The sequence below is a fragment of the Protopterus annectens genome, chromosome 10.part0 (genome assembly GCF_019279795.1).
Source record: "Protopterus annectens isolate FY-2018-M chromosome 10.part0, PAN1.0, whole genome shotgun sequence".
Taxonomy (NCBI): Eukaryota; Metazoa; Chordata; order Ceratodontiformes; family Protopteridae; genus Protopterus; species Protopterus annectens.
In genome coordinates, this window is record NC_056744.1 from 793862721 (window position 1) to 793877657 (window position 14937).

Genomic DNA, 14937 nt, shown 5'->3' on the forward strand with positions numbered 1-14937 from the left:
ACACCTCCTCTCAGTAAAGATGTGATGGATGTCATTTTGGAAGCCAGAAGGCCTAGTACTAGAAATTCTTATGCTGATAAATGGAAGAGATTCTGTGCTTGGAATCAAGCACAAGGAACTGATGCAGCAGAACCAACTATTCCTCAGATATTACAATACTTAACTGAGATGCTTGACAAAGGCCTTTCTCATCAATTAAAATCCATGCCTCTGCCATTTCGGCTCATTACAATACAGAGCCACCAATCTTTTCTCATCCTTTACTAAAGCAGTATCTTAGAGGAACCAAAAATTTAAGGCTTCCTAGAAGATCACCATTGCCAGCATGGGACCTCAGTTATGTATTGGAAAAGCTCACCCTGCCTCCATTTGAACCAGCTGCTACCGCTGATATAAAGTTCTTATCATGAAAAACAGCTCTGCTATTAGCAATTACTTCAGCAAGAAGAGTTTCAGAGCTACAGGCCCTCATGACTGTAGAGACTTTTATCATATTTTACCCAGACAGGGTGTGTCTGAGGAAAATCCTACATTTATGCCTAAGGTGGTTTCCAGTGTGGCTCTTAACCAAACAGTTCATCTGCCAACCTTTTATCCAAATCCGCAGAACAAGGGGGAGAGAATTTTGCATTCCTTGGACGTACACAGACAGCTAAGATTCTACTTGAGCAGGATTAAAGCTCTAAGAAAAACTGAGCAGTTACTAGTGACATATGCTGCAGGATCAGAAGGAAAGGCTATTTCAAAGCAGACAATTGCAAAGTGGATAAGCCACTGCATCCGTTTCTGCTACTTACACCATGGTAAACCTTTGCCCAAGGGCATTGGGTCTCATTCCACCAGAGCTGCAGCTACTTCAGCAGCCTTTCTCAGAGGAGTACCAACCAAAGACATTCTAGAGGCTGCTACTTGGAGTTCTGTTCACACCTTTGCAAAGCATTATCATTTGCTTCTCTACTCTAAGTCCAGGGCAGGCTTTGCCACTGCAGATCTACAGGGCCTTATAGCCGCACCTAATGCTGTTTAGCTCCAGCCTCCCAACCATAGCTTTGGGATTCTACCCAAATGTAATGACTGCAACAGTGAAACACGAAGAACATAGTACAGTTGTGTACACTTACCATAAATGTAGATGTTCGAGTGTATTCACTGTTGCAGTCCCGGTTACCCTCCCGCCATCCCCCTTTCATTCTGGAGTTCGTCTTTCCTTCTCTATCTTCTACAGCCTATGTGGTATATATATATATATATATATATATATATATATATATATATATATATATATATTTGCTACCTTTTTGGGGGCACCTGACATCTGGGGCAAGAAAAACTAAAGAAAATGGCATCGGCTGCATGTTTATATACCCCTGATGACCTGACGTCATGGAAGAGGAGACAGCAACCAACGCATGACCCAAGACTTTGGAATTCAGGCCGACTGAGGGCAACCTGCCAGCAGATTACCCAAATGTAATGACTGCAACAGTGAATACACTCGAACATCTACATTTATGGTAAGGGTACACAACTGTACTTTCTGCTGATGGGCGTAGGTAGTAACAAATAAAGTAAAAATTTGTTAGCTTTGTTTGAGCTGCTGTGTGTTGAATCCGTAAATGTAGTTTGGATGTGCTGCAACAGAAATTCATTTAAGTCATTAAACTCTTATAGCACTTCCTTGGGTAGTACAGCACATTTCTAGTTAATGCTTTATGTATTCCATTTTAACAGTATATATTTAGTTCTTTCTTGATTTTTTAATCTGAGTTTCTAGAATACTAGAGGTCCCATTCTGCTGTTGCAGTATTCTTTACATGAGGGAGATTGCCTGCCAAGCAGCCTGACATTTGCCAGTATGCAAAAGTCTTTAGTGCCTAGGGTGCATGGTACATTGCATGTAGTCATTGTTTGGAACTGAGAGAGGTCATTTGTTTATATTCTGAAAATCTGCATCAGTTTAGTGTGTGAGTGTAAGTAAACACATTTTTTCCTCCTGTATTTCTGCTAAGGAGACTTCGTCAGTATGAAATACATTACATTATACCGAAAAGTAGTAGTTATACAGACAAACCGTTTAGTAAAAACTACCTGAAAACCTAGCCAAGCTAGAGTTTTTACTGTGTGACACCTTAAACCTCCTGTAATAGAGGCCCATGGGATATATGCAAATGACTCCTTAAGGACATCAAGTGTTTCAGCTATATGTCTTCTGAATGTCCATAACTTTTTTACTTTATCCTTTATAAGTCTTTGGACAGAGTGAAGCCAAACGCCACTAGCTGTGGGCATGCACGTTTTGGCCATCTTATGACCTCATCAGCACAGTACAAGTGGACTGTTTGGCTGTGCTCTAGAAACACAGGTTCTTTAAATCCAGCTGATGTCCATAACCATTAAGGTGTCTGCAGTATATCCCAGCTAACAACTAAGCTAAAAAGTAGAAAGGTCACACACACATGCCAATTAGTAAAAAGAAGAAAAACCTAGCCAGGCTAGAGTTTTCACTGTGTGATACCATAAACGTCCTGTTAACAAGAAAAAAGTTAAAAAAAAAAAAAAAAAAAAGTCATGGACATTCAGAAGCCATTTTAAACACTTGATGTCCTTAAGAGATTATTTGCATATATCCCATATGACTCTATTACCGGAGGTTTAAGGTATCACACAGTGGAAACTCTAGCTTGGCTAGGGTTTTAAATTTGAGAATTTAGTAAAATTCTTGCAAGTTTTTATTGGCATTTTCTGTCAGATCCTTGTGTTTGACTTTCATGGTACTCCTTTCACTGATAAATGCATTCTGTATGGTTGCATCTTATAGATTTCTGTGGTCTCCGAAGAGAGGTTTTATCCTAAATGGAATGATGATGCAGATCCATCAAATGCTGGTGTGGTAAATCTTCAGAGTGGAATCATAGCTGGCAAGCAAGCTGTCAACAAGCTACATCAGGAACTGGCTTCCAGTGGTTTCCTGCAGGTAACATTTGTTTTTTATACTCTTGTTTTCCCTTAACCAGCAAGCATGTCCAGTTATCCACGAAAGCCACTCTTTTCCTTTGAGCAGTTGTCCCCCATAATCTTCATTTCAACGGTATACCATATTCATAGGTGTTTATAAGACTAATAACCACAGGGGCCTTCTTAAGCCTAGCCATGCATCCCAAATCTACCTTTGATAAGTGTAAGCAGGGGCCTGGGAGATGAACCAGTGGTGGTGCAGGTAGTAGATCCATATGAGGACTTTGTTAGTATACCATCTTAATGATGCCATGCATGTCTAATTCGATGTGCTGCAGCTCTCTTCTATTTTACTGTTGCTCTTTATTTCTTCCACTACTTGTAAAGCAATGCTTCCATTGTCTTGAACCTCTCCTGTGAAGTGAATTGTTTGGACAGAGCAATTCAAATAGTAAACAACCATCTTTTTTGTTACTCATTTGCTTTTGTGTTGAACCTATCACAGTCAGTATTCATTTATAAAATCAACCTTTGGCTGTCTGAAATCTGTCATGAAGCTCTGTAAACACCATTGACTTTACCTCTGACTTGTTTTTGGTTATTTTTTTTTTGTCACTGTTGTTTACTTGTTGATCACCTTCCTGTAAGATTGGTGGCATTTGCACATTTATTTTTACCATGTGTCTTTCATCATTGCTGCATTCCTTCAAAAGCTATATTGAGTCTAATTGATACTGAAAGTGTTAAACAGAATTTATAAATGCCATATTGTGCACTTCTCTGCACTGCATATACTACTCTTCTCATTATTATACACACAATATTTTGTAAACAAGGAGTTATAAAAACTGTTCAAATAGCAGTGTTATCAGTAAGTGCATTCATAGTCTTTCCATAAATACCGTAATGTATTGCAATGCAGACAAACTCAGAGTAATGTTTTTACTAAGCTCTCACAAACAAATTATTTTATGTTAACAGTACAACCTAGACCGGTATTGTTAGAATAATTTTGTTAAACATACACTTTTACATGATCATGCTTATTGAAATATTTTCAGAAATATGAATATCTATAGTTAATTGTATAATTAGCAATATCAGTCAAACTGAATATCTCAAGATGTGTAATTTACAATGCAATATGGTTAGTTGTATGATTAGCAAAATAAATAAAACTTCTTAAGATGTGCAACTTACAATGCAAATTTCAGTTACATTTTTTTCATCACCTAAGGTTTCACCTGATGCCATGCAATAGTTTGTAAATACCTTGTTTTTTGTTGTATTAAGTGCATATGGAAATATTTGTTGTGTCTTTCGGCTTTTCCCAGTTAGGGGTCGCCACAGTGGAACTCCGGTCCGCTAATGATTGGTAGTCGATTTTTACGTGCCGAGTTACCAGCCTTGATGCACAACCTTCAACGAAGGTACGCCCATTCACGCATGTCTCCACGCAGAAGACGCTCCTAGCTGAGAATCGAACTGGACACCGTCTTACTGTGAGGCAACAACGCTACCGCAGCACCACCACCGCAGATTGCATATGGAAATAGTAATTTTCATAATTAAAAGCAGAATTTTCAGTTTTGTGCAATATAAATGGACATTGAAAATGGCATTCCACACCCTACCCCTCTATAGCATGCAGGCTTGTCATTTATGAAGTATGAATGTGTGTGTGTGTGTGTGTGTGTGTGTGTGTGTGTGTGTGTGTGTGTGTGTGTGTGTGTGTGTGTGTGTGTGTGTGTGTGTGTAGCTATATGAAAAAATGAATAAAAAGTGACATTCATTTCTTTACTGCAAGACATCCTAGATTAACAATTTTTAACACCCTTATTGAATTGTCATGTAGGCAAATATACATTTATATAAAAAAAACTAGATTGAAATATTGGTATAATTTTCTTAATTCCTTGCCCTTTACAAGTTACTGATGGTTATTGGATGGTAAGTCACTTACAGAAGCCAGACCCCAAAAAAGGTCTGGATGCCATAAGAAACTATGGGTACTAACTGGAAGTATATAGAAAATGCGCTAGAGCTTTGAAGGAGATGAGGCATTTTAGTAGCAGCAGCATGGTCCTCTGCCCATACCTTTCTTAAACACTACAGACTGGACCTTATATCTAGGGATAGAGCTCAGTTTACATCTGACATTTTGAAGAGGATGCTTCCCTATACAGTAATCTAGCCATCCTCCCTGATTAAGGGGGTTAACTTTTGTTACTGGTGTTTGAAGATGTTCTTAGTGTCTCACTGTTGCAGTCATCACACTTGGGTTATCTAACAGCAGATAGCCCTCAGTCGGCCCGAATACCAGAGTCTTGGGATTTTTATGTCGGATGCTGTCGCCTCTTCCAAGTCGTCAGGTCGTCAGGGGTATAAAACATGCAGCCGACACCATTGCATCAGCTTTTCTTGCCGAGCGGAACTCTAAGTAGAAGTAGTTTGCAAGTGCCGGTCAGTCGCTACCTGAAATTTTCATTATTCGAGTTTCAGACCTGAAGTCCTCTAAAGCTAAGTACCCCATTAGGGATCCTTTTTTCTTGCTCTAACTGATGTCAGAAAAAGTTAATAATTGTCTTGCCTGTGGAAAGCAATTGCCTCGCAGAGATTTTCATTCTTACTGTGTCACCTGTTTAGGCCCAGACCACGATGTTCCTCGCTGTCGGTTTTGTGCCCTTTTCAACGCCTGAACTTTTCGTCGTTGGGCTATCTTTGTCGTTAAGTTCTTTCGGTCTCATTCTCCGTATTCCAAAATGGCTTCGATAAGCCATCCGACTATCGATCTTCCCAAAAAATATAAGGATAAAGACAGAGACAGACTGCATAGGTCCAAAACTGCCAACGATGCTTCCATTTAAGCTAGTCGCCAGTCCGCCTGTACTCAGTGAGGCGCTTTTGCAGCCTGATACCCACGTCTACAGATTCTCAGGCCTCTACTGAGACCCATTCGGAATCCGGTGTGCCACAAGATGCTTCTTCGACTATGGAACCTGCGGATGTCTCTACCTTGGATGGCTCCGGAGCCACTGTGCAGGCACTGGCTTCTGAGTGTGTATTCAGACCTTCCGATGTTCTTATTAAACTGACTACTTCATTTCTGAATAAAAGTACCGAATTTCTCAGACCCAGAGTTTGCACTACGCCTAGGAAACCGATGAACAAAGCGCATTCTCAAACTCTCATGCCACAGAAACAAATGCTTAGAATGGCTGAAGACCTTATTACTTTAATTAGGGTAAGCCAGCCTTCCCCCTCTAAAGGACAAAATAATTGATTTTCCTTCTGATTCTACAGATCATGAGTCCAATGACTCTGACCCCTCAGATTACCACGACATACCCTTGTCTACCTATGAGAATTCAGATGCAGAGGATTCCATTCCCTCTGCCTTCCCCCCAGAGGACTTTTCTTTCGGTGAAACCCTGCATACCCTCAGAGAGCATTTCTGCTGGGAGTGCCAGGACTACCCACAGTCCAAAAAGAGACTCAGGGAATTTTTAAACTTGCCTCAGCAGAGGCCTCTAGCAATCCCCCCTTTTCTGGAAGTTTTAGATGATGTCTTCATGGAATCCAGTCTTACCCCTGATACTTTGCCACCATCTCCTAGAAAGCCTGACGGGTACTACAGAGTACCTGACTCTCACAAATTTCTATTTAAAAATCCCACTGCAGATCCAGAGACCATTTTCCAGGGACCTAAAGGTATTAAGGCTACTTCAGCCAAAAACCCTACCCCTTCGGACAAGGATTCTAGGACTTTAGACAGATGGGGGAAGAAGGTATATACCTGTGCCACTCTTGCCATCAGGACTTTAAATTGCCAGTTTCACATGTTGAAGTACTAGCAGCATATTATGGAACTAATTAAAAAATTATGTTGATTCCTGATTGTGCAGAACATAAAGATTTAGAAGAGTTAATCCATTCTGCAAACCAAGTTGGAAAACATACCTTGCAGTGTGTTTTTGATGCCTTAGAAGCATCTTGCAGGGCTGCTGTCACTGGGTCTGTTCTTAGAAGGCATGCTTGTCTGAAGGAACAATTCTTGCCAGACCATGTCAAAGCAAAATTACTAGATACTCCATTAAACCAAGAACATATGTTTGGCACTAAAGCAGAATAAGTTCTTAAAAAGATGGAGGAAAAAGCTAAATCTATGCAAACTGTTAAAGATTTCCTACAGATACAGCCACCTAGATTCAGTAGGCATAGGCCTTCAAAAAACTGGTCCTTTGCAGTCCCTCCCAGACCTTCTCAGTCCAAACCCAAGGGCAGCAGACTACCAAGACTACAGTCTCAGGGTATGCACACATCTAAACAATGGAGTGCTTCCACCTCAAAAACAGGGAGTGGTAAGCCACCCTCTTACGGAAAACATTAACAATGACTTATTCTACATCCTTCCCAGCTACGCCCAAGTACTTGCACCCCTAGGAGGAAAACTCGCCCTGCATGCAAAAAACTGGGAGTGCATGACCCAGGACAGATGTATCTCAGGGATACAGATTCTACTTCCACTCACTGCCAACCCCAAGCAGATTGTCAGACCTCCCCCCAAACCAGTGGGCAGAGGTCCAAAAGCAAGTATTTTCTCTTCTCAGTATTTGGGCTTTTCAACCTGTTCCTGCAGAGCAAAGGGGACAGGGTTTCTACGCCAGACTCTTTCTGGTGCCCAGAAAAGAAAACTCTTGGTGCCCTATCCTGGATCTATCAATTCTCAACACCTTCCTGGTGGTACCAAAATTCAAAATGCTTACTCTCCAACAGCTGCTCCCTATGCTAGCCAAGGACTACGGGCTGGTCATCTGCACATCCCCATAAGGGAATATTGCAGGAAATATCTACGTTTCAGGGCAGGCTCTGTGCACTGTCAGTTCTCTGCACTTGCCTTTGACTTATCTACTGCACCCAGGGTATTCACAAAACGCCTGCCTCCAGCCATTGCATACTGCAGGCAGAGAAAAATTCAAATTTACCCATACTTGGACGATTGCCTGTTTCAGGTGGACAGTCAGGAATTGCTACTTCAGCACCTGACATTTGTAAAGAGACTCCTAACTTCTCTGGGTTTTACCATCAATGAAAAGAAATCACATCTGGTACCCAGCCAAAAAATTGTATTCCTGGGAGCAAGCTTGAACACAACTTCCCAGATGGCATTCCTCACTCCAGAAAAACAGGTTTATTTGACAAACTACTGGCCACCCAAACCCAGCTATCTGCAAGAAAAGTACTGCAAGCCCTGGGGTTCATGGCCTCATGCATTCTCCTAATTCCATATGCAAGACTGCATATGAGGAAACTTCAATGGTGCTTAAAAAGTCTCTGGTGTCAACATTCTCAGGACCTGGAAACAGTGAATGTTAAGTTGTCAATCTCGCCTTCATTCTTGCTTGATGGGTTCGGAGCCGATCCTCGGCTCCGACTCCGCACTTGCTAAGCTCGAGAGTCACTTTTACCAGCTCGAGGCAGCCCCATATCCCATGATGCAAGGCGGTAAGTACCCAGATCTCGTTTGCCGCTTCGCTGATGAGGTCCTCCTTTTACCAGCTCCTGGTAAGTGAATTGTTACTTTACTATTTTAGCCCCTTTCTACAAAAAAACTTAAAATTATTAGTTTTAACTTAGTTTTAATCCCTTTCTGACAGAAAATTTCCCTGTCTCCTCATAACTTTTAGTCAGACTTTTACCCATCCCATCCCCCCCCCTGTTAGGGTGTGTGTGTGTGTTTGTTATTGATACCTTTTGGTATATTTAATTTAATTTCTTGGACTGGTGTTGTGTGTGTGTGTTTTATCACCATGTCTAAGGAAAGGGTCTCAGGCTTTAAGAAGTGTGACTCGTGCTGTCAGAAGATGTCTCTGACAGACGGTCACACTTCTTGCCTTTACTGCCTGGGGCCTCTTCACCTGCAGGACTCCTGTGCTATATGTCATTCTTTTAGCCAGAGAGTCCTGCAGGAAAGAAATAAATTGATTTTGAGGGGCCTTCTTAAGCGGAGGGCTCTCCGGCTAAGTCGGCCCCATCTAAGACTTCTAAGTCTTCCAAGGCCCAGGCTTCTGTGTCCAAGCCTGTGGCCTCGGCTCCGACTCATTCAGAGTCGAGATCGGCTCCGGCTGGAGCCGATTCTGGAATTACCTAAACCTTCGGCACCGATGGCTATCGGTGCCGACTCTGTTCGACCACTTGTGTCGGCTCCGATCGGTTCCGACCACCATGTGGCCCAGGCATCAGTGTCGGCTCCGATCGGCTCCGACACCCTTACATTTATGGCCGTATCAGCTCCGGCTGGAGCCGATGCATCGAAGCTACCTGTCGGTGCCGATAAGTTGTCTGCTCCGGCAGTTTCTGTGGTTTCATCGGCTCCGATGGTTCCTTCGAGGAAGAGGTCTAGGTCCCCTTCCGTGGAGCCGATACTCGGCTCGGCCGCCTCTCCTCTCGGGCGGAGCCATCGAGCCGATCTTCAAGGTCATCCAGGCTTTCTGACCATGATTTGGAGAGAGTGGTCAGTAGATTACTAAAGTCACAGGCACTGGCCCAAATGCTACATAGTCCGTCTCAGCAGACGACTATTAGTCCACACCCCATTGCAGTTCCTCCTTTGACTCTACCTCAGAGTTTGGAGTTGGAGTCTTCGGGAATGGTTTCTGCTATGGCTGAGGGACAGATACCCCCTTCTGCTCCTTCAGCCTCTACTCTTATCTCCTCTTCGAGACCTTCCTTAGAGTGATTCGGTGGCGGGCTTCCTGGTCTCCTCCGAGGGGGTGAGTGGCATCGGACCCTTGTCCGAACCCGCTCTTCCCCTTGGAGCCTCGGCCTTGGTGAGCTCGGCTCCGACATCTGCCTCGGAGCCCTCCTTTTCGGTGGGTCCTGGAGTTCCTAGTTCTTCGGAGCGGGTTCTCTCGGACCTTCCTGGAAGGGGAGCCTTTGAGGTAATGAAGAGTGTGCTGGCCACTGGTCTCAGCCAGCAGTCTGTTCCCTTAGCTCCTCCCTCTATGGTGCCTGTTGACATCTCTGCCACTTCTCTTGCTCCAGGACCCAGAGATCCTTCGCCTCAGGTTTCCCCACTGGGAATATCCCCCTCTTCCGAGGATTCTCCTGATTTGTCGGGGGATCCTCCGCGGAAGAGGACATGTAAGAGGAAACACGTAGACTCCCCCGAGTCTATCACTTCAGATACTGACTTAGATGAGTCAGAGGGATCCCCAAGATCCCCCTCTGAGGATGTCTCCTTCTCAGACATCCTAGAACTCCTTAGACAGAGGGGAAACTGGCCCACCAATAATCCCTCTGAGGATGAGTCAGTATACCTGGAGGCATTTGGATCTCGGCCCTCCACCTCCTGGGTGTCTCCGCCTTTCGACCCCCTTATGCAGGTTATTGCTCGAAAGGCATGGGCTGCTCCTGACTCTGTAGAGCCTGTCCCTAGGAGGCCTTCTAAATTTATTACTGCCCCGTCGGACAAGCAATTCCTTACAAAAGGTGTCCCCGCTGATGCCATGGTGGTGGTGGCTGCCACCAAGAAGGAACTTGCAGATCCTTCCATACCTGTCCATCCTCCTAATAAGGACTCTAGGACCATGGATAGATATGGTAGCGGATGTTTTCTTCAGCGACCTTTGCTATGCGTTCGCTGAACTACCTTTGTCACTTCACCAGACTCCAAAGGGATATCCTTAAGGAGCTAGGTGAAGTTGTGCAGGATCCTACAGCTGCGGGGCTCAGGAAAAATGGCTTCGCAGCTAGGAACCCTTAACTCCATTGCAAACTCCTCCATGCGGCTGATATCATATGCTGCTGATGGAGCGAGTAGGCCGCAGGTACAGGTGTGGCTCTTAGCGCCAAGCCTGGATGCGGCTATGTAATTGCAGATCCCTTTAAGGCGTCCTTCACAAACTCTCCCTTTGATGGGTCAGCTTTGTTTGGCCCTCAAGTGAAGGAAACGTTGACCAGGTGTGAGCAGGACGGCAAAACTCTTTCTGCTGTAGGAGTCCGTTTTTCCACCCCTTCTAGACCTTATCCCAAAGGACAGAAGGGTGGCAAAATGTGGTTCCATAAATCCCAAGAAGTCACAGCAGATTCACGTGGTCAGTTTACCCCTAGAGGCAGAGGGGGTAACAACAACAGACGCCGCTCTAGAGGCAGAGGGGGTCCACAAAACCAGGGAAACTGAGAGTCTCTCTCTGACAAGCCTTTTCAGCATCCCTGAGATGTTGCCCGGCTGTCCCTCCTTGGAGGCAGTCGGGGGAAGACTGTCGCTGTACCCAGAAGCCTGGCGTTCTCTCACTCAAGACAGATGGGTACAGTCGATCATATCCGAGGGTTACAAAATTCCTTTCGAGGAAAGTCCTTTCTATCCCTCAAATTCCCTTCCAGATGTACCACCCGGTCTAAGGGAAATTGCAGAGTTAGAAGTCTCAAAACTACTGCAAAAAAGAGCCATTCAGCCAGTTACAACAGACCATTCAGAGCCGGAATCTACTCAAGGTTCTTTTGGTCCCCAAAAGACGGGAGACTGGAGACCAATATTGGATCTCAACAGACTCAACAAGTCTGTGAGGAAGACAAGATTCTGAATGGTCACTCTTCAGTCGATTCTGCCCTTCTTGCAGAAGGACAACTGGATGTGCTCAATAGATCTTCAGGATGCGTATTATCACATAAAAATTCACAGATGCTCCAGGAGATTTCTCCGCTTTCGGCTGGGGTCCAGTCATTTCCAGTTCAGAGCCCTGCCCTTTGGTCTCACCACAGCCCCAGAGTGTTCACCAAATGCATGGCAGTGGTCACGGCTCACCTGAGACGTCAAGGATTCCAGGTGTTTCCGTATCTCGACGACTGGCTCCTGTCAGCCACCACCAGGCATCAGCTTGTTCAAGCCAGGGATTACACAATAAATCTTTGTTCTCATTTGGGCATCTCGATCAACTTGAAAAGTCATCCTTATTGCCCTGCCAGTCTATTACTTTCATAGGCAAACTTAAACACTGTTAGGATGTCAGCTACCCTTACAGACCAAAGAGTTTCAGACATTCAAAGTCATGTCAGGATCATTCTAGCCAACAAGAAAGTACAGGCCAGAATGGTTCTAAAGGTATTAGGTCTCATGGCTGCGGCCATTACTCTTCTTCCCTGGCTCGCTTCTACATGCGCCTTCTTCAGTGGATGTTGTTCACTCAGTGGTCTTACCAACAACTTCCAATGCATCACCAAATTCTGGTGACACAGATTTGCAAAAATCATCTTGCTTGGTGGATCACTTCTCCCCAGATTCACCAAGGCAGACACTTTGTACCCCCATCCCGGTAGCCACTGTCACCACGGATGCCTCCCTGATCGGGTGGGGGCATTATCAGGGCAGGATGGTTCATGGGGCGTGGCAACCGTTCGAGTACCACCTGCACATAAATGTCCTAGAGATGAGAGCAGTGCTTTTAACGTTGCAAGCCCTCAACGACTTTCTTCCTGTAGGGACAATTGCAGTCCACACAGACAACATGTCTGTAGTTTGGTATATCAACAAACAGGGCGGAACCAAGTCCTACCCCTTGTGTCGAAGCTCAGACTTTGGCAATGGGCGACTCCTCTCATCGGTTTCTGGTAGCAATGCACATCCCTGGGAAAACCAACATTTTAGCGGACAGATTGAGCAGAGCTATTCTCATGCCTCACGAGTGGTCTCTCAAACAATCTATAGTGGAAGAGATTTTTCTGGAATGGGGTCGCCCATGTTGCGATCTTTTTGCTACTCCCCAAAACAGCAAATGCCCAGACTTCTTCTCTCTCTTCCCTCTGTCAGGCCATCCCCAGAGGCGCTCTGACCCAGGATTGGCCCCAGGGACTTCTTTATGCCTTTCCTCCTTTTCCCTGATCCCTCAAGTTATCCAGAAAGCAACCGTTTTGAGAGCCAAAATGATTCTCATTGCTCCTTATTGGCCTCGACAGATTTGGTTTCCGTTCCTCCATCGTCACCTTTTGGTGCAGCCGTGGCATCTGGACCCAGTGCCAGATCTTCTGATTCACCAATCCGGTCAACTGCACCGGTCTATCCCTTCTCTCAACCTCACAGCATGGTTGCTCCACTTCCTTCCTTAGCCAGGCTTCCTTTGATCTCTAACCCGGTTAGAGACATCATAGTAGCTTCTTTAAAATCCTCTACCAGGAGGATTTATACAAGCAAATGGAAACGTTTCTCTTATTGGGCTAAAGCCAAGAATATTGATTCCTTCACTGCCCCAGTTCAGGCAGTTTTGGACTTCTTAGCGGAGATTTTTCAGGCAGGCTCGTCTTCTTCCACAGTTAGAGTTCAATTGGCTGCTATCTCGAACTTTCATGTCGGGATCGCAGATCACAATATTATGTCCCATAGGCTTTGTAGAGCCTTCTTGAAAGGAATTTTCCTACTAAAGCCTCCAATCAGGAATCCTCCTCCTCAATGGGATCTAAATTTAGTGCTGACATCCTTGATTCTTCCCCCCTTCGAGCCAGCTGTTTCTTGCTCCCTAAAATTTCTTTCTTGGAAGACATTATTCCTAGTAGCTATTACATCGGCCAGGAGGGTGTCTGAACTTCATGCTCTATCTGTTCGACCCCCCTATTTGGTCTTTCACAAAGACAGAGTATCATTGAGAACTAATCCGACCTTTTTGCCTAAGGTCGCCTCAAAGACTAATTTGAATCAATCCATTGATCTCCCTGTATTTTTTCCAAACTATTCAAACAGATCGGAACAAAAACTACATTATCTTGATGTCCACCGCCAACTCAGATATTATTTGGACAGAACTAAACAATTTAGGAAATCCGATCAACTCTTTGTTTCCTATGGATAACAAGAAAGGCCTTCCTGTCTCTAAAGTGACCTTATCTAGATGGCTTTCTTCTGTCATCTCTGAAATTTATCTGCTCAGGGGAAAACAGCTGTGCTCAAAACCTAAAGCACATTCAACTAGGAGCTTAGCTACTTCTACAGCCTTTCAAGCTAGACTTCCTTTAGGCACTATTTGTGCAGCGGCCACTTGGGCCACTCCTCATACTTTTGTTTCCCATTACAAATTGGACTTGGCCTCCAGGGACAGAGCCAGTTTTGGCTCTACAGTCCTCAAGACTCTGTTCCATTGAGCCACCCAGGATAGAGGTGCTAGGGACGTGGTCCCATCAAGCAAGAATGAAGGCGAGATTGACAACTTAACATTGAGAAGTTATGTACCTACCATAACGTTCCATGTTAGTTGTCTTCTCACGCCTTCTTACTTGCGACCCTCCCTCCTTCCCCCAGGCCTGGACAGACCTTTTCTACAAGGAATTATTATGCTGAAGACCATTCAGAGCTGGTCCTTCTTCCATCCTGTAGGCTTTCTTTCTTCCTTTGGGAAGTGTTTATGCTTGGTGCTATTGCCCTTTGTCATCAAACGAGATCTGGGTACTTACCGCCTTGCATCATGGGATATGGGGCTGCCTCGAGCTGGTAAAAGTGACTCTCGAGCTTAGCAAGTGCCGAGTCGGAGCCAAGGATCGGCTGCGAACCCATCAAGCAAGAAAGAAGGCGAGAGAAGACAACTAACATGGAACGTTATGGTAGGTACATAACTTCTCATTCCCATCATTCCCTGCCTAAGGACAGAGTCCCCTTGGTGGGCAGAGGCCTGCTACCACAACGAGGGGCACACTTTCACTCACCCCCCTGCCCAAACCCTGACAACAGACGCATCAGACTATGCATGGGGGGCTCACATGGCAGGCAAATACATTCAAGGCAAATGGTGCCTAAGACAAATGCACCTGCATATCAATCAAAAAGAAATGTTAGCTGTACAGAATGCACTGACAGCCTTCAAATACCTTATCCTTCCAGGACAACTCTTGATAAAGACAGACAAACAGGCAGGGGGGGAACTCATTCCTCACTCTGCAGGTTAGCCATGGCTCTGTGGAACACAGCCGTGAGCAATCAAGTGCACCTGCAAGTTCAAT

The 14937-nt window shown here is 44.7% G+C and overlaps 1 protein-coding gene across 4 annotated transcripts in view; it reads left to right on the forward strand.

Moving 5' to 3' along the window:
• AGL (amylo-alpha-1, 6-glucosidase, 4-alpha-glucanotransferase) overlaps positions 1–14937 on the forward strand; it is a 1248201-nt gene that overhangs the window by 650546 nt on the left and 582718 nt on the right. For all 4 annotated transcript variants that reach the window (XM_044085615.1, XM_044085617.1, XM_044085614.1 and 1 more), the window contains exon 16: positions 2819–2974. In XM_044085615.1, the coding sequence (XP_043941550.1) occupies positions 2819–2974 (156 nt within the window). The remainder of the gene's footprint in view (positions 1–2818; positions 2975–14937) is intronic.